Here is a 22597-nt window from a genome sequence, read left to right as displayed (position 1 = left end):
ATAACATGTGTTATCCAGGCATGTGTTGCCGTGATTGGTGGTGGTTCGTTGGTGGTTATAGGTGGGGGACGACGGTCCCGGCGGAATAAGGTTGGACTTAGCTGTACAGGGGATCCTGGAGGTAATGGTTGGAAAGAAGATACAAGGTTGGGGTAGCCATAAGGTTGGAACAGGGCATAAGGAAGGCATACCAAACTCGTGATGGGTGATGTTGCGAGGGCTTTTAAAGCCGGCATTGTGTGATCTTCTCTCGTGACGTGTGTAGTCACGGTGGCTTGTGGTGTTTTGGCATGTGTTGTCGTTGGGTGAGTCTTTACCTTGTGTGTGGTTAACCTTTGTGGTTGGGATGTGTTCCCGGTGTTATCCTTGTGAGTGGTGAGTCTTGTGTTGTCTTTTGATCATGGCTTTTGACTTATATATATGTATTCCGTTTCGAAAATGGTTTTTATATCTTATATCTACCTATTTATGATACTTAACGGTATTGGTGGGTTACCAGCATTATTCGCTGACCAGGCGTCGTCCCAATGTTTATCTTTGTATCTTTCAGGTGGTGTTTAGACGAGAGCGATGTCTAGAGCCTGGTAGCTTAACACTGTTGTGTTTCTGTGGCCTGTGCGCCAATGTTTTTAGACTGTTTTAGATTGATGTATTGGGATAGTATTATACACTTGCAGATTGTTGCCTTAGCGTTACCTAGTGTGGTATACGTGGCATAACACCCCTTTTTGGATTCCTTTTATCCAGTTCCCGTTTATCTTCCGCTGTGCTAGTTTTGTTGTTAATCTGCTTGTGTTAGGGCTTCAATTGGGCCTTGTTTTTGGGGGGTGTTACAATAATTCACCAACGATCTTGTGTGAACACGCCGCAGCAGAACGCAGTGGTTGAGCGCAAACATCAGCATATATTTAACGTAGCCAGAGCTTTAAGTTTTCAGGCCAACCTCCCTCTACAATTTTGGGGGCAGTGTGTGCTGTATGCTGCGTTTCTTATTAACCGCCTACCATCTCCCGTCATCAACTGGTTGAGTCCTTACCAAAGGTTACATAGCAAGACTCCAGAGCTCAGCAACCAAAGAGGTTTTGGATATTTGTGATATGCATCTACTCTATCACATTTTCGCCATAAGATGGCATCTCGTTGCAGAAAGTGTATTCTGATTGGGGTTCCGGCCAATGTTAAGGGTTATCTTCTCTATGATATTAATGATCACTCTGGATTCATCTCCCGGGATGTTGTGTTTTATGAAACACAATTCCCTTTTGCAGAACAGAAACAACATATGGACAGTACTGACTCTTCTCATAGCCCTTGTCTGCCTCTCATCCCTACTATTGATTGTGAATGTTTTAGTTTTCAGCAGATTGATGAAAGACCATCCCAGATGTCACTTGAACAGATCACTGATGATAACCAGGCAGTCATGAGCAGTCCCCCAAAAAACACAAGGGAAAATAATGAAAGTCCTTCTCTGTCAACATCTGAGAATAATATCATTAACAATGCAGATGAACAGAACTTGAGCACACATCAATCAGTTCCTTCCTTGCAACCCTGGAGATCAAGTAGAACTCGTCAGCTACCAAACCATTTGCAAGACTACTACTGCGATGCGGCTATGAAAGTTCGAACTTCCCCTCAACACCTTTCAAAGGTTGTCTCCTACAAAATCTTGAGCCCACGCACAGAAACATCTCCATGGCTGTTGCGTTGGCTACTGAACCAAAGACATACAACCAAGCTGTAAAAGATGCCCACTGGAGAAAGGCTATAGAGGCAGAGATTGATGCCCCCCCAGGCAAACCAAACTTGGGAGTTGACGGACCTTCCCCCCGGGAAAACTCCTATAGGGTGCAAAGGGGTATTCAAGGTTAACCTCCGGGCAGATGGAACCTTGGGGAGATATAAGGCGAGGCTCGTAGCAAAGGGTTACACACAGCAGCTTGGAGTCGATTACCTTGAGACCTTTTCACCGGTGGCTAGGATAACAACCATTAGGACTTTCCTAGCAGTAGAAGTTTCTAAAGCATGACACGTCCACCAAATGGACATAAACAGCGCCTTCCTCCACGGTGATCTAAATGAGGAGGTGTACATGCTTTTGCCTCCCGGATTCCACAGTCCAAAATCGAACCAAGTCTGCAAGTTGATGCGATCTTTATACGGGCTTAAGCAGGCAAGCAGACAATGGAATGCAAAGCTCACTGTTGCACTGCTTCATGATGGTTTTAAACAATCAAGGTTAGACCCATCTTTGTTTACGAGAGGAACGGAAGCCAACTTCATTGCTTTACTAGTTTACGTGGATGATATAATCATGGCTAGTGTAAATCTGAAGCTAATCCATGCGTTGAAGCTTCTCCTGGACAGTATTTTTAAGATAAAGGATTTGGGCTCACTGGGGTAGTTTCTGAGAATTGAAGCAAAGGCATCAGATGAAGGACTTAACATCTGCCAACGTAAATACGCCATAGATATATTGGAAGAGGCGAGATTCCTTGGCTGCAAACCAGCTAGCACGCCAATGACACATGGTTTAAAGCTAAGCCATAATGATGACATTCACATTGATGATGTAAGTAGTTATAGAAGACTGATAGGGAGACTCTTATACCTCACTGCAACAAGGCCAAATCTCACTTATGTCATTCAACAAATTAGTCAGTTTATTGATGCTCCCACAGACAAGCATTTCTCAACAGCACATCGTGTATTAAGATACATTAAGAGCTCGCCTGGGCAGGGCCTTTTCTATCCCAAAAATAGTGACATGCAACTAAAGGTCTTCTCCGATTCAGACTGGGCTGCCTGCTCCGAAATGCAAAAATCCATCACTGGATATTGCATATTCTTAGGGCATGCTCTGATTTCTTGGAGATCCAAGAAGCAACCAACGGTCTCTAGGTCATCATATGAAGCCGAATACCGTGCCCTGGCTGCAACTGTATGTGAAGTGCAATGGCTCACGTACTTACTTCAAGATCTGCAAGTGAAGGTTACTAAGCCGACAACAGTCTTCTGTGACAATAAGTCAGCCGTTGCCATTGCCGAGAATCACGTGTTCCATGAACGCACCAAACACATCAATATTGATTGTCATATCGTCTGAGAGAAGCTAAGCCATGGTCTAATCAAGCTTCTATCGGTCTCTTCTTCAAATCAGGTTGCGGATGGTTTCACAAAGCCTCTCCCGGTTCTCCAGTTTCAACACTTCATTGGTAAGCTGGGCATACAAGACTTGCATGCCCCAACTTACGGGGGGTATTAAATGATAGAATAGAAGTCAGTCCAGAAGAAAGATAACCACCCCAAGGCTGCTCCTGTAACTGTTCTTGTAACAGTGTTAGTTCAGTTGGTTGCAACCAACTTTGTCGCCCTCTCTTCTTTATTCCCTCATGTATAAATAGTCATCTATATACTCTGTTTTGAAGTAATGAAACACTTACCAACTTTATCCCCTTCACCCTCACAATGCTAAACCACGTACTGATCACTCATTAATCATCTCAGCCGGAATCTATCAGGAATAATGCCCAATGATTATTTTTAAACAAGTATTTCAAAGTATATCAATGCAATATTATATCGGAGATGTTCATACATAGGTAAATAAACATTGAATTTGTTTATTTAAATCGGTAATTTAAAGTATATAAATGCAATATAATATATGAGAGATTGATTATATTGTTACTAAAATAAATGTTTGCAACTTTGTAATAACGCTAGGCTAAATACTTAGTCTAAAAACGATTGTCTAAATAAATACTACTTTTGGTTTAAATTTCTCTAATTCTTCTCAATTCTCTTTTGGATATCATTGTCATTGTCTTTATCTTCAGTATATGTCCTCTTTTTTTTTTCTTTTAATATTGGTAGTGTGTCATGTGCAATTGGGTTACTGGTGGTAGCATAGATGGATTCATCTTGCAATGAGATTATGGTGTAGGAAACTTTAGATTTGCATTGTTGTGTATATGATGGGATCTTAGTTGTGCTATTATCGCTTTATCTTACAAGCACCTATTGATATTTGGTAGTGGTAGTTTTTCCCTTACATGTTTCATGCATTCTGAAATGTGTGTCGTAGGTTATCATGTGAAAGTATTGAACAAAATATTAATATTTATTATATTTGTATAAAATACTTGGTAAATAAATATATATAACATATTTTTTTATTATAACTTTGATATTTAATTACAAGATAATAATGTAAAAAGAAGACAATGGACAATGTAGTGAATATAATAAATTAATAAATTTAATTTGAAGGTAACGATACAGCTATGTACTGAGACGATGTCCCACCTGACTCAAATGCAGTTTATCTATGAATACAACCCATTGGTTGACCTTCAAAAAAAATTATCTCTTTTTTATTTTTTTTTATAATGAATGATTTTTTAAAATAAAGGCATTATAGACATCTAGTTTTAAATTAATTAAATGCATATGTATTATTTTTTGTTGTACTACTAATTTATTTAATTTAATAAGAGTAATAAAGTAGCGTACATAATTTTCATCAACAATAATGAAATCATTGATTTTTTTTTTTTAAACTTACATTCGTTGTTGAGACAAATTATTTTGAGAGTTTGTCAATGAGAATTGTTATAAATAGAGGATGATAATAAATAATTCAAAATATACAGTTAAATAGATATTGTTATAATGATATAATAAAAATTAACTTACAAATTTCTTTAGAAGTTTTCATGCATTGATAAAAGTCTGATGTGTAAACTTGTTCAATTAGAACCAATGGGATGCATGTCAACATTGTCAGTTCTTTGAAAAAATGGTCTTACCATTTTAGATTCCAGGTGTAATTATATTTATAATCAAAAACTTTGTAGTTAGGTTGCACATGCATGCCTGACAATGATATAAGAATAATTTTATTTGATAAAAAAAATAATAGTATAAAATTTGTAAAGTAATGTAAAATTTTACTATTATAAAATACATACAAAAAATATTAATACCATAACGACCTAAATCATACCAATAATGCAAAAGTATAATTGAAATATTAAGTTTTGTTCTGATCTAAATAATCAAAAGAACATTAATTAAATGAAGAAAAAAATAAAACTTAACCTATTTTTTTTTAAATGCATAAAAATCAAATGATTTTTAAAGTTCTTGATTTATAATCTTTGATGCTTAACTTTGAATGTTATGTATTTAGTCGGATTATTTGACCAAAGTTTATGTTAAATTATATATATATATATATATATATATATATATATATATATATATATATATATATATATATATATATATATATAATATTCGTAATATATGTTTAACAATTATGCCAACTCTAATTGGGATGAGATTCGAACCTAAGACCTTTCTTATATAAATTAATAAGTTAAAAATAATAAATAGTTAACGAAATATTCCGTTACTAAAGTTTATACTAACGGAATTTAGGTTCTTTAAGGGAAGAAAATAATATAATAGAGGGCAAATAAGGAAAATCATTAAAAAAAAATACTAAAATCAAAATAATATGAACCATTCGTTTTAAGAAACAATAGGACCGATATTTTTTTTTGTTCCGGTTAAGGGCTTAACATTATTGGCTCTTATTAGAATTGTAGAAATTAAATAATAATTTAGTAGCTATAACAAAAAATAATACATATGCATTTCTTTAATTTAGAATTATGTGTCTACAATGCCTTTATTAAAAAAAAAAAAATTTATTCATTATTAATAAATTAAATAAGAGAAATAATTTCATTAGTTATATTGTCTTTATTTTTCTCCAATATAAAAATTCTTTATATTTAAATTCATCAATTGATTATATTCGCTACATTGTCCCTACAATGTCTTTATTAAAAAAAAATTATTCATTATCAATAAATTAATTAAGAGAAATAATTTCATTAGTTATATTGTCTTTATTTTTCTCCAATGTAAAAATTTTTTACATTCAAATTAATCAATTGATTATATTCACTACATTATCTATTATATTTTTTTTGTGCACTATTTTTTAATTAAATATAAAAGTTATAATTCAAAATAATGGTATATATTTATTTACCAAGTATTTTATTAATACCATGAAAAAATTTAAAAATATATAATTAATATAGCCAATCATATTAACTACTTTAGGGATTTGTTGACAAAGAGAGTATTCAAATCATACAATAAATTGAAGTGAGAACTACCTCGCAATGTCCTTGTTTGACAATTAGCAGTTAGCGGTTAGCGTTAGCGGATTTGACCAGCGAATTATATCAACAGTTGGTAAAAAGATATTTGAAAAAATTAGCTATTTAGATTAACATGTAAACTGACCTAAGGTATAAATCATAATAATAATAATAAAAATAATAATAATAATAATAATAATAATAATAATAATAATAATAATAATAATAATAATAATAATAATAATAATAATAATAATAATAATAATAATTGTTTTAAAAAAAATAAAAAAAATAAAAATTTAATAAAAGAAATAAAATTTAAAAAAAAAAAACAAATAAAACATATGGGGAGCCGAACCTTAGTTTTGCCCACATGGGAGCCTTGAGGCTCCTATAAAAGGAGTCTTAAGGCTCCAATTTAAAAATTAAGCTTGTCCATCCGTTGATGGACAAGCTGTAACACCCCGTGTTACGGCCTCTAACCCGGTCTAATTATTTAGTTGATTACCGTTAATAATAATTAGAAAGGATTTGATTGGGTTAGGATCCCCTTAATTAATTGAGGTGGCCCACCATGGATCATGGACCCTTATCCTTAAACCAAATCCTTAGTCATATAAGGAATAGGATAAGTGAATCCTTACTATTCAGACCCTAGTTAGGACTCCTAAATATATATAAGGACTTAGGAAGCATTTAGAAATCCCACCACAATTGATTCTACCACACAAGTTATTCCCAGGAATTCCCTTGTCACCAAACATAGGAGAACCCACGAGGAGAAGATCTTAGAGAAAGAACCTTAGTAGCCAAGGATTCTAATTAAGGCTAAAAGGTAACCCATGTCTCAACAAAACCTATTTTCCTCGCTATATCTTATTCATTGGTTCCTTTGATATATGATTATGTGCATGAGTCTTGATAGAGCTTTGCCTAGGGTTTATATTGTGTTTATATGATAATCTTGATGTTTATGTGTTAATCTTGATGTTTATGTGTTAATCTTGATGCTTATGTGATACTATGATAGGTTATATGAATGATCTTGTGTTTCGATTATGTCTAGAGCCCTAGGGTAATAAACATGGATTTCGTATTATGATATTCTTGGTATGTTTGGGTGAGAATTTGCATGATCGGGTGTTGAGTCTTGGCATGATTAGGAATCGTGTTAGGAAGTATTTGGTGTGATTCTTGGTTTAATTCCGTTGATTCAAGGTAAGGATGCAACCCACTAACTTACCATTACAATCAATATTGGCCTTGTAGACCATCAGAATGGCGCCAACAAGAAGTCAGTCAAGGACCCCTGAACCCTCCGCTCACGAATCTCTAGCCCAGAACCTACAACTGACTCGGGTCGCCCAAACGCTTAGCGACGCTATCCTCCATAACAACAACCGACCACCACCACCGCCAAATGGAAACTCAGATGTCGCTTGCCAAGTCTCGAACCATCGCCCGCCCACCTTCTCGGGAGAAGATGACCCCACGATCCTCGAAGAATGGATCCGAACCTTCGACAAGATCTTTGGAGTAGTAGAATGCCCGGAGGAACGCCGCGTAGAGATAGCCTCATTCTACTTCGGACACGAAGCCGATCTTTGGTGGGTCCACGAAGGACCTACTTGTAGGCAAGAACCAGGGTTCAACTGGGAGTCCCTAAAAGTACGACTATGGGAGCGGTTCTACCCCGCACACATATGGGCAGCCATGTACGAGGAATTTCTCCACCTAAAACAGGGGATAGCCACGGTCATTGAATATCGCAAACGATTTCTCGAGCTAGCTTGTTTCTCGCCCGAATTAGTGCCTACGGAAACCACCAAGATAGAGAAATTTGTGACGGGCCACAACTTCGAAGCCCGAAAAGCTCTAATCGTATGCAAACCCCGAACTCTTAATGAAGCCTACACCAGCGCCCCCGACCTCTATCGAGTCCAACTTCTACAACGGGGAGTCAAGGAGCAGATCCGTAAGAGGAACGCGGGAAGCGGGGCGCCACATATAAAAAGGGCTAGGAACGACTCTAACACAAAGACGGTTAACCCAACTAACCAAGGATCGTCTATGAGAAATAATGAAGCCAACGCAAGACCGTTCCTTTGCCGAAGATGCAACAAGGATCGTAGGGGCAAGGATTGCCTGGGGAACCCCTTGTAGTGCTTCAACTGTGGGGGAGAAGGACACAAGTCCTTCCAGTGCACTCGACCCTCGAGCACAAAACCTACGGTCATGGGCCAACAAGGGGGCGCGAATAACCAAGGGAGTTACGGTGCTTCCGGAAAGGTATTCGTCATTAGCCGCACCCAGGCCGACCTTGAAACCGAAGCCAACATCGACACAGAAAACGTGGCCCTAGGGGACGAAGATCCCGCGAATCAATCAGAAGAAAATCAGGAAGAAGAATTCCGCCAATTAATCCGATCAGCTTAAAATTCCCTGATTACCACCTTTCGGAGTAAGTGAAGGGCTAGGCCGACAAGAAAATCTAACCGTAGCACTTGCCAAATCGAACCAATAGAATGATAGGAAGCCCGAAGCATGGAAAGATGCACAAGAAGGAGCTAATGCAACCAATGGGAATTAAACCTCAAACCTCTCACTTACAAGACCAAAGCCTTAACCACTAGGCCATAAGTGTTTTTTGAAACCTCAAAGGGACACAACTTTTTTAAACCCCTCGTAATCCCTAAAATCACAAAATCCCCAAATCAAAAACCCTTCTTCCTCTTCTTCCTCCCACTCCCACACTCTCCCTCTCTCTCCCTCTCTCCCTCTACGCTGGCCGACCACCCGAAATCCCTCAGCCGCACTCCAGACAACCGCCGCCGACCGCACACCACCGGCCATTCGCCGCCACGACCCCGTCGACCGCCCGGCCGACCACCGTCACCCGCGAGACACCCCGGCCAGCCCCCGCTGCCACACCACGACGCCACTGCCCTCCTCGCTCAAAGGCAGCCAGATTCCTCGCCGCCGACCCCCGGGTCTCCGCCGGAATGAAGCCACGCCGCCGCCAAGCTCGCCGGTAGTCCCGCTGGAAAATTTCGCCGGAGCATCGAGCTGCGCCACCACCACTTCTTGGAAAATCCTACAATGCCGAAAAAGCCCATCGGTACCCGAGTCCCGGAGTGGAACAACGTCGACTACACGGTGATCGGAGGTAAAGCACTCGAACCCGACCAATTCTCCCCGGAGTTGGTTAATATGCTTAAATACCAAGACCTCTTGGATACCTATCTCACGATTAAAGGGGATACGTACCCCGAATTGGTGAAGGAGTTCTATTGCCATTTGGTAACCACCAAACGGGGAGACAAGTTGGAGATCACCTCCAAGGTCCGGGGCAAGGAGATAGTACTTTCCGAGTGCCACCTGGCTAAGCTTCTAAAACTGACCACCACGGGCGTATCAGACTATGACCGGCAGGCTTGGGTCAGTACCCAGAACACGGGGTACACAGACTACCTCGGGTATTGGCAGAGAAGGCGGTTTCACTTCAGCCACAAGGCCAAACAGGAAGTGGCTAACCGCCAAGCATAAATTGCTAGTTATGATTGTGTCCGACAGCTTGTTGCCCACTAACAATAAGAGCAAGGATGTGGGGAGCTTGGAATGCACCTTTGCATATTTCCTTAAGCACAAGGTCAAGTTCAATTTGCCCGCCCTTATGTTGAAGCACATAGAACTCTGTAGATCTAGCAACTTGCTTAGCTTGCCCATAGGCGGAATGGTTTTCAATGCCCAGAACCTCCGCCGCAATGACATCTACCATGTCGGAGAGGGACAGTACATCACCCTCGAGGAGGTTTTCCTGAAATCCACAGAGGAAGGACGAGTGTTGGTTGACCAGTTGAGATCTCTCACAAAAAGCTGAAATGGGCAATGCAAGAATGTGGAGAGCTGGAGGAACAGGAAGAAGAAAGCGAGCCTAACCAACCTGAACCCGCACAAGGAAGAGAAGACATGGAGGGCCAAGATGAGAGGTCCACCAATGAGCGCATTCTCGCGCAGCTCACCAGGCAGAACCGGATTATGGACGACGGGTTCTCGTCTTTGATCCTCGCGACAAGCTCATTGGACCGGAGAGTGGTTGCAATCGAGGCCATGTTGGGCACACGCGGAGCTTCAAGCTCAAGAGCAGGAAACCAAGATAGACCAAACATCCCAAACCCTACTTACCGCTGACCTAACGAAACCCCACTCTACCCCCAGCAAACGACACGTTGAGCCACATTTCCTAAATCAGGAGGCCGAATGCGTGACATCTAGGGGTGATTGGATGGATCCACGCCCAGGCTTCGGTGACAAAGCCTCTTGTAAGGGGGGGAAGGTGTAACACCCCGTGTTACGGCCTCTAACCTGGACTAATTATTCAATTGATTACCGTTAATAATAATTAGAAAGGATTTGATTGGGTTAGGATCCCCTTAATTAATTGAGGTGGCCCGTCATAGATCATGGACCCTTATCCTTAAACCAAATCCTTAGTCCTATAAGGAATAGGATAAGTGAATCCTTACTATTCAGACCCTAGTTAGGACTCCTAAATATATATAAGGACTTAGGAAGCATTTAGAAATCCCACCACAATTTATTCTACCACACAAGTTATTCCCAGGAATTCCCCTGTCACCAAACGTAGGAGAACCCACAAGGAGAAGATCTTAGAGAAAGAACCTTAGTAGCCAAGGATTCTAATTAAGGCTAAAAGGTAACCCATGTCTCAACAAAACCTATTTTCCTCGCTATATCTTATTCATTGGTTCCTTTGATATATGATTATGTGCATGAGTCTTGATAGAGCTTTGCCTAGGGTTTATATTGTGTTTATATGATAATCTTGATGTTTATGTGTTAATCTTGATGTTTATGTGTTAATCTTGATGCTTATGTGATACTATGATAGGTTATATGAATGATCTTGTGTTTCGATTATGTCTATAGTGTAACACCCCCTAAAACCATGCTATTTTAAGCCTTAAAACATGCAGATAACTTAAACCAAAACACCAAACATAACGGAAGACTGAAAGAGAAGATATATATAAAACAAGGAAACGGGGTGCTATGCCACGCTCACCCAAGGGTGAACGCACAGGCTAAATATGCATTGTTTAAAATCTACAACCATCCAACAGAGTACTAAGTCTAGATTGGCTCACAGGCCACAAAACATAAAAGGGGAGCTATACTAGCTGGCACTAGACCGCGCACTCGTCTAAGCATCACCTGAAAGAAGCATATAAAACATGGGACGACGCCCAGTCAGCGAATAATGCTGGTAACCCACCAATACATGTGAAATATCAAACATAGGTAAGATATAAGTTTGTAAAACCATTTTCGAAACGGAATATATATATATATATATATATATATATATATATATATATATATATATATATATATATATATATATATATATATATATATATATATATATAAGTCAAAAACCAAGAGTAATAGTCAACACAAGACTCAACACTCTCAACAAGAACACGGGAACGCATCCCCAAGACTATGAGAAACAACAACGACTCACAAGAAGTCTCAAGGTATAATCTATCATCATACAATAGATTAATACCCGACATGCATAACTCAAAGGAATAAACACACAACACACGACAACACATACCTTTGTGACTACACATGTCACAAGAAGAGAACTCACAACAACGGCTACACAAGCCCTCGTGACATCACCCATCACGAGTTGATATGCCTTCCTTATGCCCGGTTCCAACCTTATGGCTACCCCCAACCTTATATCTAGTTCCAACCTTTACCTCCAGGACCCCTGTACACCAAGTCCAACCTTAGTCCCCCGGGAACCGTCGTTCCCCCTCCAACAAACCTCCAACAAAACCACCGATTTCATAGTACACGAGGGTACCGATCACACATGGCAACACATGCCTTGGATAACACATGTTATCCCAGAAATAAACACGTGAAACTTACACAAAGGCCACAGCTCCATAATCACGTCATGGCCACCACGAGGACCACTGTAATACCTTGGTGACTAGTGTCCCATACCACTAATGGTGCAATCCAGGTAAAGCCACACACACTTCACACCTCAATAGCAACCAATCAACGATCACAACGAAGATATGAAACCATACTCAATCAAAGAATGGGTCACAGCCCAACAACAACAACGATGAATAACACAAGTTATCATCAACCATTAGGAAGGTACAAACAACACACATGCTAGCATTTAAACACCGAACTAGCATGCCCATCAAACAGGTAAACCGAAAGTAGTTCCGAAGAACACACAAGACTCATCACGGTTCAACGAAACACAATGTTGAACACTTAGCATGATTCAAGACACCAAAACTTACATGGATACCTACCATATAGTTCTAGACATACGAAACATCAAGAAGACACTCAAATAGTTCCACAAAAGAACATCGGGAAGCCAAAAGACCAAATACCAAGTCAAAAGAATCACGGGGAACAAATCCCCCAACAAGCATATACTGTACCCCGCGGGTGGACCCACGGGTAGGCCCCTACCCGTGGTTCTGCCCGCGGGTACATACCCACAAACAGCCTGTACCCCGCGGGTGGGCGACGGGTGGGCCTCCTACCCGCCATTCCGCCCGCGGGTACACTCCTGTACCACAATAAATCCCTTCGCGGATTTTCATCTCCAAACTCAAATTCAAGTCCAAAACATGCCAAATCTCACCAAATATAACAAAATGACTTGAATCAAAGGAATAGCCAAGCAATGGCATACAAGAACCCTAAACACAAGCTCTAGATATGCATTTTCACAAGATCATGCATCAACACTCACATTTCATAGCAAAACACATGTAGAATCCAAGAAATATTCACATAGGTAAGCAAAATAGGTTTTGTAGAGCATGGGTTACCTCTTGTAGACCAAAAACCTTCACTTAACACCACACCAAGCTCCTATCAAAGCTCACCTTCCAAACCCACTTCAAGAACACACCAAAAGATCATAAAGACCCTATCTTTAAGAAAAGACACCTAATTAGAGAACACTAAAAACACAAGATGAACATGGATCTTACCCTCCTAGGTGCCCAAATGTATGAAAGGTAGAATCTTAGAGACAACTCTTGAAGTCTTGACAAAGCTTCAACTTGGCTTGGAAGAAAAGCTATCCACCTTTTTAGAGAGAAGATGGAGCTAGGATTTTGGAAAGTGTAAGGATAGAAGTGAGGTGTTCTTACTAGGTTAGGTTACAATAATAACACAAGGTGAAAGGTCAAGAATACCCTTACTAACATGGAAAGGTGTAAGGAACAAGGGAACTCCTTACAAAGCTCAAGGTACAACTTTGACTATGGGGTTAACTACTCAATTACTAGACCCCGACTATTAAATTTCAGGAATTTAAGGAATTAAATTACATATTGAAATAGGATTAATTACTTAATTAATCCCTTAACCGAATTTGGATTTTGGGGTGTCACATTCTCCCCCCCCCCGCCCCCCCCCCCCCCTCAAAGAAGCTTCGTCCCCGAAGCTTGGGTACGACGAATTAGAACAAACAGTAAAAAGAATAACAATGTGACAATGAGTGTCAAGGACAATTTCTTTTGGTCAAAACCCCAAAAGATTCCACAAGATTTCAAGGCAAAAAGAGTTGAAAACAAGAATTGGCAAGAAATAAACAAACGGATATATTGAGCATAACGAACTCTAGTCCCAACACAAACACCAACTTCTGGACAACAACTAAGAGCTAACGACTAACTCAAAACACCAACTACAAAACCAACTAAGCAACAAAACAATAAGCAAAAACAAGCATACCAAGCAAGCAACAACTAAACAGCTAGGAAGATAACAACAACAAAAGAAGGGCAAACAAGACGGCCTCAGCTCCACTCTAGAAGGACTCGCTCTCCGACTCCTCGAACTCCTCAGACTTTTCTTCATCTTCTCCTCTGTGGCTTGAACTGGCTTCGATCTGGTCTAGCCTCTGGTGTAGTGCGACAAACTGCGCCTTCATGTACGCGAAGCCTTCTGCGATCATACTGTTCTATTGCCGAAGCAAGGTGACAACGCGCTCCTCATGTGCCATGGCATCATGCTCCCTCTTGGTGCGAGCTTCCTTCCCTCTCCGATTTTCCTCACTTTCAAAATCACTTTCTTCGGCCTCGGCAGCTTCCGGTGCTTCCACTTCCTCTTCGCGGCCTGCTTCACCTTCATCTTCTTCGTCACCACCCAAACTCTGGACTGCGAGGCTCAACTTCCCGGCATGAATCCCAAGCTCTGTTGCCAACTCAGCTCTTTCCTCAGGGGCTTTTCTTGCAACTTCTTCAAGAGTGATGTAATCACCATCATCCAACTGAAACAGATCACAACTCAGAAGGTTGGTGGCATCCAGCACCAACTTTCCCACAGTCTTCGATAGACAGCCATCAACACTCACACCCTTTTTCACAAGAATCCAACTCAACACCATCCCATACGGTAGGCTTTTCCGGTTGTGATCACGGTAGAAAACCATATGTTGCAACATCAAAGCTGGCAGGTGGAACTTAACCATATTCTTGAGGCAAAAGGCAAAGGTGCATTCCAACTTCCCAACAACTTACTCTTGTTGTTATTGGGTAACAAACAATCCGAGACCAACATAACCAAGATCCTCTGTTCCGCAGACAACCACTTTTTCTCCGGCCTCGAAGCTTGAGTGAAACCACTCGTGCGACCCAAAAGATAACTCAAATAGTCCCGGTACCCCATGGTATCCGTACTAATCCATGAGTTACCGCGATACTGAGCATCTCCTGAAGCAGATAAACTCAAAAGCTGAGCCAGCCTCTTTTCAGACAGAACTATCTTCACACCTCTCACTTTTGAAGTGATCTCAAGCTTATCACCATCCTTTGTCACAACCATGTGACAATAAAATTCCTTAACCAAACTCGGGTAAGTCTCGGCCCTTATAGCGAGAAACCCATCCAACAAACCTTGGAATCTAAGCATATCCAACAAAGAATTAGAAAAAGACTCTGGGTCAAAGGCTTTACCTTCAAGAACAAGGTAATGGGTATCCACCCATTCCGCTTTCCTAGCCAAACTTCACCTTCTAGGCATGATAGGAGATGACCCAAAGCTCAACAAAAGAAGCCCACAACTCTTCCTTCTTCTCCACTCACTTCCCATGGCTCTCTCTCTCTCTCTCTCGCTGCTTCTCCCTCGGCTTCCGGCGAACAGGGCAGCCCGGCGAGGCTTCGGCAGACAGCGAACAACGGCGGCGGACGGCGAAGCGGTGGCGGCTGGCTGCTGCATCGGCAGTGGGGTGGCGGGCTGTAGGCGGTGGCGACGAGTGGGGAGGGTTTCGGTGGTTTACGGGTAGAAAGGAAGGGAGAAGAAGACTTTGGGGAATTTAGGGATTTTGGGGGAAAAATTGGGGAAAAGATGATTTAATTGGGGATTGGGTAAAGTGAGAATTTAAGGTTGATGTGGAATTAGAAATGGGTTAGTTTTATGAAAGATAATTAGTTCAAGTGGTTTAGAGGTTGGATTGGTAAAGAATAGGCCCGGGTTTGAAACTTAAGGGTTGCAATTAAAACATAGCATTTTGCTTGGATTTTAGGCTACACAAGATGGGATTTGTACCTGGGTCTTCTATTTTCAATTTTAAGGAATACTTGGGGAAATTAAAACATTTTGCTTGGATTTTAGGCTACACAAGATGGGATTTGTACATGGGTTTTCTATTTTCAATTTTAAGGAATACTTGGGGAAATTTAGAAAGTTCTCAAAGGGAAGGTTGCAAGAATTTCCAGGTGCAAGGATTATAGAGTCATTCCAAGCATGATTCATTTAAGAGATAAATGACTACTTCCACAACGAGACGAGACTTATCCCCCAAAACTAAGGAAATAATCTATCAAGAAGGCTTACACTTAACTCCAAAGAATCATCATCAACGAAATACGACAAGGATAGCCAAGTAACTCAAGTATGCAACAAAGGACACAGGACAACACTCAAGATAACAAGGAACAAGATGCGCACAAGGAATAAGGGTAGGTTAGGAAAGGATTACCTGCTAGCTCCTCCTCCACCAAACCCTTGGTCTCCGCTTGCGAACGCCCCATCACAAAGACTCTCCCTGGTGGTCTGGCCCCAGCTGCTCCGTGGCTCGAGCTACCTCCGGCTGCTCCTCCTGCTCCAGGGCATGGCGGTAGTGCCCTTTGATTGGCTTGGTGAGGGCACTCAGCAACCTTGTGACCCCTATCTCCACAATGAAAGCATCGCAACACAAAACCATTGCAACTCTGACCGGCATGCACCTTCCCACATCTAGGACAGGGAGATGTCTTGGCTTGATTCCCTTGCTCCATCCGGTTTGGTACTTGAGTCGAAGATGGCCCACTCTTGGCTTGAAAACTCGGTCGTGGCTTCTTGGAGGTGGAAGAACCTCCACTCTCGGTCCTTTTTCTCGCTTGCTCAAAAGATCCCCGCTGAAGCTGCTGGATGCGGTACAGATCCGCAGCACTCAGATACGCATCCTTAAGAAAACTCGGCCTACTCACTGTCAAAGCTTTTCGTGCCTCATAATTCAAGCCGGCAACGAATCTCTCGACCTTAGTGAGCTCCGTAGGCACGAGCATCCGAGCAAAGCGCGCCAACTCCAAAAACTTCTTGTGGTACTCGACCATAGACAGGGATCCTTGCTGAAGGTGGAGGAACTCATCAAACATGGCGGCTCGCACGTGCGCCGGGTAAAACCTCTCACGCATCCTATCCTTAAGCGCAGACCAAGCAAACTCAGGCTCTTCAAGGAAGGTCGGACCCTCAGGGACCCACCACAGATCAGCTTCTTGGCAGAAGTAGAACGTTGCCAGTTCTACCCTTCTCTCCTCGGGACAACCCACAACCGCGAAGATCTTGTCGAACACTCTCATCCATTCCTCCAAAACCACCGGGTCTTCTTCACCCGCGAAGGTTGGTGGCTTATGACCTGACACCAAACGGCCCATAACCCGGTGCCTAGCAGGTTGAGGAGGTGGCACGGGATGGTTGTTGTTCAGCAACGCCTCGCTAAGCGTCTGTGTTAACTGCTGGAGGTTCTGAGCAAGCTGCTCATTCATCGGGGTCTCCGAGGTGCGCGCTCGGGGACGAGGAGGCATTGCAAACTTCTACAACAACAACACGGTTACCAAAAAGGCAACAAGCAAGCAAATAACTGAAAGCAACACTCAGCTCACCGCGCAACCTAGAGTCCTAAGCCTAACACTTAGATTCTTAAGGTCACTTTAAGGTCTCAAACCATTCTTAGCCACTTAGAAAGTCTAGACTTAACCCTCCTAGGCTCAAAACCTAGGCTCTAATACCAACTGTAACACCCCCCTAAAACCATGCTATTTTAAGCCTTAAAACATGCAGATAACTTAAACCAAAACACCAAACACAGCGGAAGACTGAAAGAGAAGATATATATAAAACAAGGAAACAGGGTGCTATGCCACGCTCACCCAAGGGTGAACGCATAGGCTAAATCTGCATTGTTTAAAATCTACAACCATCCAACAGAGTACTAAGTCTAGATTGGCTCACAGGCCACAAAACATAAAAGGGGAGCTATACTAGCTGGCACTAGACCGCGCACTCGTCTAAGCATCACCTGGAAGAAGCATATAAAACATGGGACGACGCCCAGTCAGCGAATAATGCTGGTAACCCACCAAGCAATGGCATTCAAAAACCCTAAACACAAGCTCTAGATATGCATTTTCACAAGATCATGCATCAACACTTACATTTCATAGCAAAACACATGTAGAATCCAAGAAATATTCACATAGATAAGCAAAATAGGTTTTGTAGAGCATGGGTTACCTCTTGTAGACCAAAAACCTTCACTTTACACCACACCAAGCTCCTATCAAAGCTCACCTTCCAAACCCACTTCAAGAACACACCAAAAGATCATAAAGACCCTATCTTTAAGAAAAGACACCTAAGAGAACACTAAAAATGCAAGATGAACATAGATCTTACCCTCCTAGGTGCCCAAATGTATGAAAGGTAGAATCTTGGAGACAACTCTTGAAGTCTTGACAAAGCTTCAACATGGCTTGGAAGAAAAGCTATCCACCTTTTTAGAGAGAAGATGGATCTAGGATTTTGGAAAGTGTAAGGATAGAAATGAGGTGTTCTTACTAGGTTAGGTTACAATACTAACACAAGGTGAAAGGTCAAGAATACCCTAACTAACATGGAAAGGTGTAAGGAACAAGGGAACTCCTTACAAAGCTCAAGGTACAACTTTGACTATGGGGTTGACTAGTCAATTACTAGTCCTCGACTATTAAATTTCAGGAATTTAAGGAATTAAATTACAAATTGAAATAGGATTAATAACTTAATTAATCCCTTAACCGAATTTGGATTTCGGGGTGTCACATAGAGCCCTAGTGTAATAAATATGGATTTCGTATTATGATATTCTTGGTATGTTTGGGTGAGAATTTGCATGATCGGGTGTTGAGTCTTGGCATGATTAGGAATTGTGTTAGGAAGTATTTGGTGTGATTCTTGGTATAATTCCGTTGATTGAATACGTGGTGTGGTCATTATGTGTTTGAATGTGTTTAGACATGGTTTCGGGTTCCACAAGGGATCCCGGGGCCATAAAGTTGCCTGTGTATCAGTGGGGGGTAGGTGGATGACTGACCACCCGCCACCTACCCACTGCCCTCCGCTACTATTCCAGCGGGCAGCCGGCGGGCGGTGGACTGCCCGCCGGCCACCCGCTGGAACATTGCCCGTCACCGGCGGGTGGTTGGCAGGTGGTCTTCCACCCGCCACCTATCCGATAGAATTCCGGCATAGTTCATGGTGTTTTCTCCCGTTTGATGTTTCCCCATGTGCCGATGTGTCCCGTTGTATCCCGTTTGTCGTATGTGAGTCTAGTTTGATGTTTCGGGTGCCGTTCTTAGGATAAAAGAGTCTTGTGTATTGCATGCTAGTTGAATTGGTATCTTGTTGACCTAGGAGGAAGGTGTATGATCCCGTAGGAGTGTCATGAGTGGTTTAATATGGTCTGTTACGTATGAGTCATATTAGGACAAGTGTTCCCCGATGATTCCCCCTCGTTATGTGTCAATGTGGGTTGCATGTTGTTTGGCTTCTATGTTGATTGTGCATGATACCCCAATTGGTTGCGATCAATTGGCTATAATGACTATCTGGTGGGTTGAGAACCACCAGGTATTAACCCGACCAGTTGCGATCGGTCGGCTATACAGACAGTTGGATTGGTTGAAAACAATCGGCTGTTATATATATATATATATATATATATATATATATATATATATATATATATATATATGGCTGCAGTCCATAATCTGGTTGCGATCAAATATACATGATAATAGGGCTGCGGTCTACCGTTTGGTTGCGATCAAACGTTTATGATATAAATGAGCTGCGGTTCATTGATTGGTTGCGATCAATCTCCTTGTGTTGCGGTACAAGTTAAAGTGCTGCAGGGCCATGTCAGAGCTATATACTGACCCCTTGGCAATGGAACTCAAGGTTCGGGTCTTGTGAATGGTCCTGCGGCACTACCATATGTGTGTACACCAATGCATGTCTTATTGTTGATGGTTTGACTGTAATGATAACTAGATATTGATATGAATGATATTGCGTAGTCATGAGACCCTAGGATGCATGCTAGAATCTTTATGGTTGAGTCTTATTGTATTGAATGTATCTGTTGTTGCTTGACCGAGTCTGTTCTCGGATTTAAATTAGAGTTTCTTAAGTATATATGTATTCCAGTTTCAAATGAGTTTCTTATATCTACCTATATTATACTTAACGCGTTGGAGTGGGTTACTAGCATTATTCGCTGACGATTGTTATACCGAATGTTTTTCAGGTATTGAGCATTAGCCTTGGAGCGGGCTAGTCAGAGACTGGACTTAGTTAGATTAGTTCAATTATCGGCCTGCGTGCCTTGAAGTTGCATTGAATGTTGAATTGAGGATTTCTTATGTTTGGATAGTTAGCCTGTGGATCTGAGATCTCCAGCTTAGATGTGGCATAGCACCCCGACTATTATGTTAGTTTATGCTCTGTTTGGGAGTTTATAATAGATTTGCCTTTATCTCATAAGCTTTTAAAGTTTTAAAATTTTGGGGTGTTACACAAGCAGTGAGCAAGCCAAACTGGCTCTTGTTATTCAATGAGTCGAAATGACCCTTTATTAATTTTTTTTTTTGTTTAATATAGAGGTGTTTTGGAGAAATCATTCTAAAAAACGCTAAGTGAAAATATTGTAAATTGCAATATTTGTATTATTAGTGGTTTGGATCTTTGAGTTACATCAAATACTTTCTTTAGCATTTTGATCTTTGAGTTACATCATATTTACCAATCGTCCAATATCTTTGGGTTACATTATAATTAAAATTTTAAATTTTTACTACATCTAAATTCCTTAAATTAGGAATTTCTTTATTCATAATAATTTATTCAACAATAATGGTTGAACTAAATTAACACTAAGCAAAACACCTAAAGGACTGGTATCGTTGATTCATTCATTGATCTTGTATATATGTGTATTCATTAAATATATAACCCCTTTGCAACAAAAATATGTAGTTATTATTTTAAAAAAGTTTAGTAATAATTATAATGAATCTCCGATATTACATTGTATTAATATACTATGAGTTACATATTTAAATAAACAAATTTGACATTAAATTACTTATGTGTGAACTTCTCATATATAATCTTGCATTGATATACTTTTAAATATTTATTTAATTATAAACATTGGATAGAAAAAATGACCATCAAATTATTAAATGAAATGAATGGTTCAGATTGTTCAGATTTTAATTTTTTCCTTGAGATTTCCTAATTTATCCTTAATTATATGAGTATCCGTTAACTTTTCCGTTAAAAACCGTTAATTCACCATTAGTCTAATTCTAATATTAAATTTTAATATAGAATTATAACTACACTATTAATCTAATCTAATTATAATATTAATGTCTTAATAGAAGTCTAACCACAAATCGATGAGATAACTGTTTCTGATTATTCAACCCAACAGGATAGGAGTTACAATATAAAACCAATAACAACTAACGTAACACTATCATATCTAACAGGTAGACCATACCAAAATAAACCTGTTACAAGACTAGTCAAAGATAATAATAATAATAACTATACTATGGTTAACACACCCCCTCAAGCACAAGGTGGGTGAGCAACCACATTGAGCTTGTCACGTAGAATAGCAAACCGCAGGCCGTGCAGCGGTTTGGTGAAGATGTCTGCCAGCTGATCCTTCGTAGACACAAAATTAACCACTAATTCCCCGGAGGCAACCTTATCCCGGACAAAGTGGAAGTTGATCTCGACGTGCTTAGTCCTCCCATGAAAAACGGGGTTGGCGCACAAGTAATTAGCTCCCAGGTTGTCGCACCAGAGAGTAGACGGCTTGCCAGAGTGTAGACCAAGTTCCCGCAGAAGAGAGACTACCCATGTGACCTCGGCGGAGACATCGGCGAGAGCCTTGTACTCAGCCTCCGTAGACGAGCGAACGACGGTCCGTTACTTCCTGGACAGCCACGAAATAAGATTTGCGCCAATGAAAACAGCATAGCCACTCGTGCTCTTCCTGTCGTGGGGGCAGCCGGCCCAATCAGAATATGAAAAAGCATGAATAGTAGAGGAAGCGGAGGCAGTGAGCTGTAAGCTGTAAGCCGTAATCAAGCGTGCCTTTAATGTAACGCACAACCCGTTTTAACAGAGCCTAATGATCAACCGTGGGAGAGTGCATGTACTGACAAAGGCGATTAAAAGCATAGGATAGGTCCGGCCGTGTGATAGTTAGGTACTGCAGCGCTCCAACAATGCGTCTCTACTGAGTCGGGTTGTCAAACAGCTGGTCAGACGGAGACACTGGTTGACTGGCGGCAGCTGGGGTGGTCAACGGCTTGCAATCAGTCATGCTGGCACGATTTAGAATGTCCTTCATATAGCGCCACTGGGTGAGCATGATCCCGGTATCAATCTTGAGTGTCTCAATCCCAAGGAAGAAAGTCGGAGTACCAAGATCACGTATCTTAAAAGTTGTAACCAGACGGTCAAGCAAAGTGGAGAAGAGAGCCGGGTCGTCTCCCATCATAATGATGTTGTCGACGTAGACCAACAGGTACACACGCGAAGTGCCAGCGGAGTAGTAGAAGAGGGAAACATCAGTTTTGGATGCCAAGAAACCTGCAGTTAATAAGAAGACATGTAATCTTTTAAACCAGGCCCGAGGTGCCTGTTTAAGCCCGTACAACGACCGTTGCAGATGACATACGTGGTCGGGATGAACGGGGTCTTCATATCCCGGTGGTTGC

The 22597-nt window shown here is 41.1% G+C and overlaps 1 protein-coding gene across 1 annotated transcript; it reads left to right on the top strand.

The window, feature by feature from the left end:
* Positions 1 to 2044: 2044 nt before the first annotated feature.
* LOC109150899 (uncharacterized mitochondrial protein AtMg00810-like) lies at positions 2045 to 3109 on the top strand. Its single transcript, XM_019298934.1, has 2 exons — positions 2045 to 2326; positions 2408 to 3109. The coding sequence occupies exons 1-2, from the start codon at positions 2045 to 2047 to the stop codon at positions 3107 to 3109; spliced, it is 984 nt and encodes a 327-aa protein (XP_019154479.1).
* The last annotated feature ends 19488 nt before the right edge of the window (positions 3110 to 22597 follow it).

This window comes from Ipomoea nil, unplaced genomic scaffold, assembly GCF_001879475.1.
Source record: "Ipomoea nil cultivar Tokyo-kokei standard unplaced genomic scaffold, Asagao_1.1 scaffold0114, whole genome shotgun sequence".
NCBI lineage: Eukaryota > Viridiplantae > Streptophyta > Magnoliopsida > Solanales > Convolvulaceae > Ipomoea > Ipomoea nil.
This window is presented reverse-complemented; position numbering and strand designations above follow the sequence as displayed.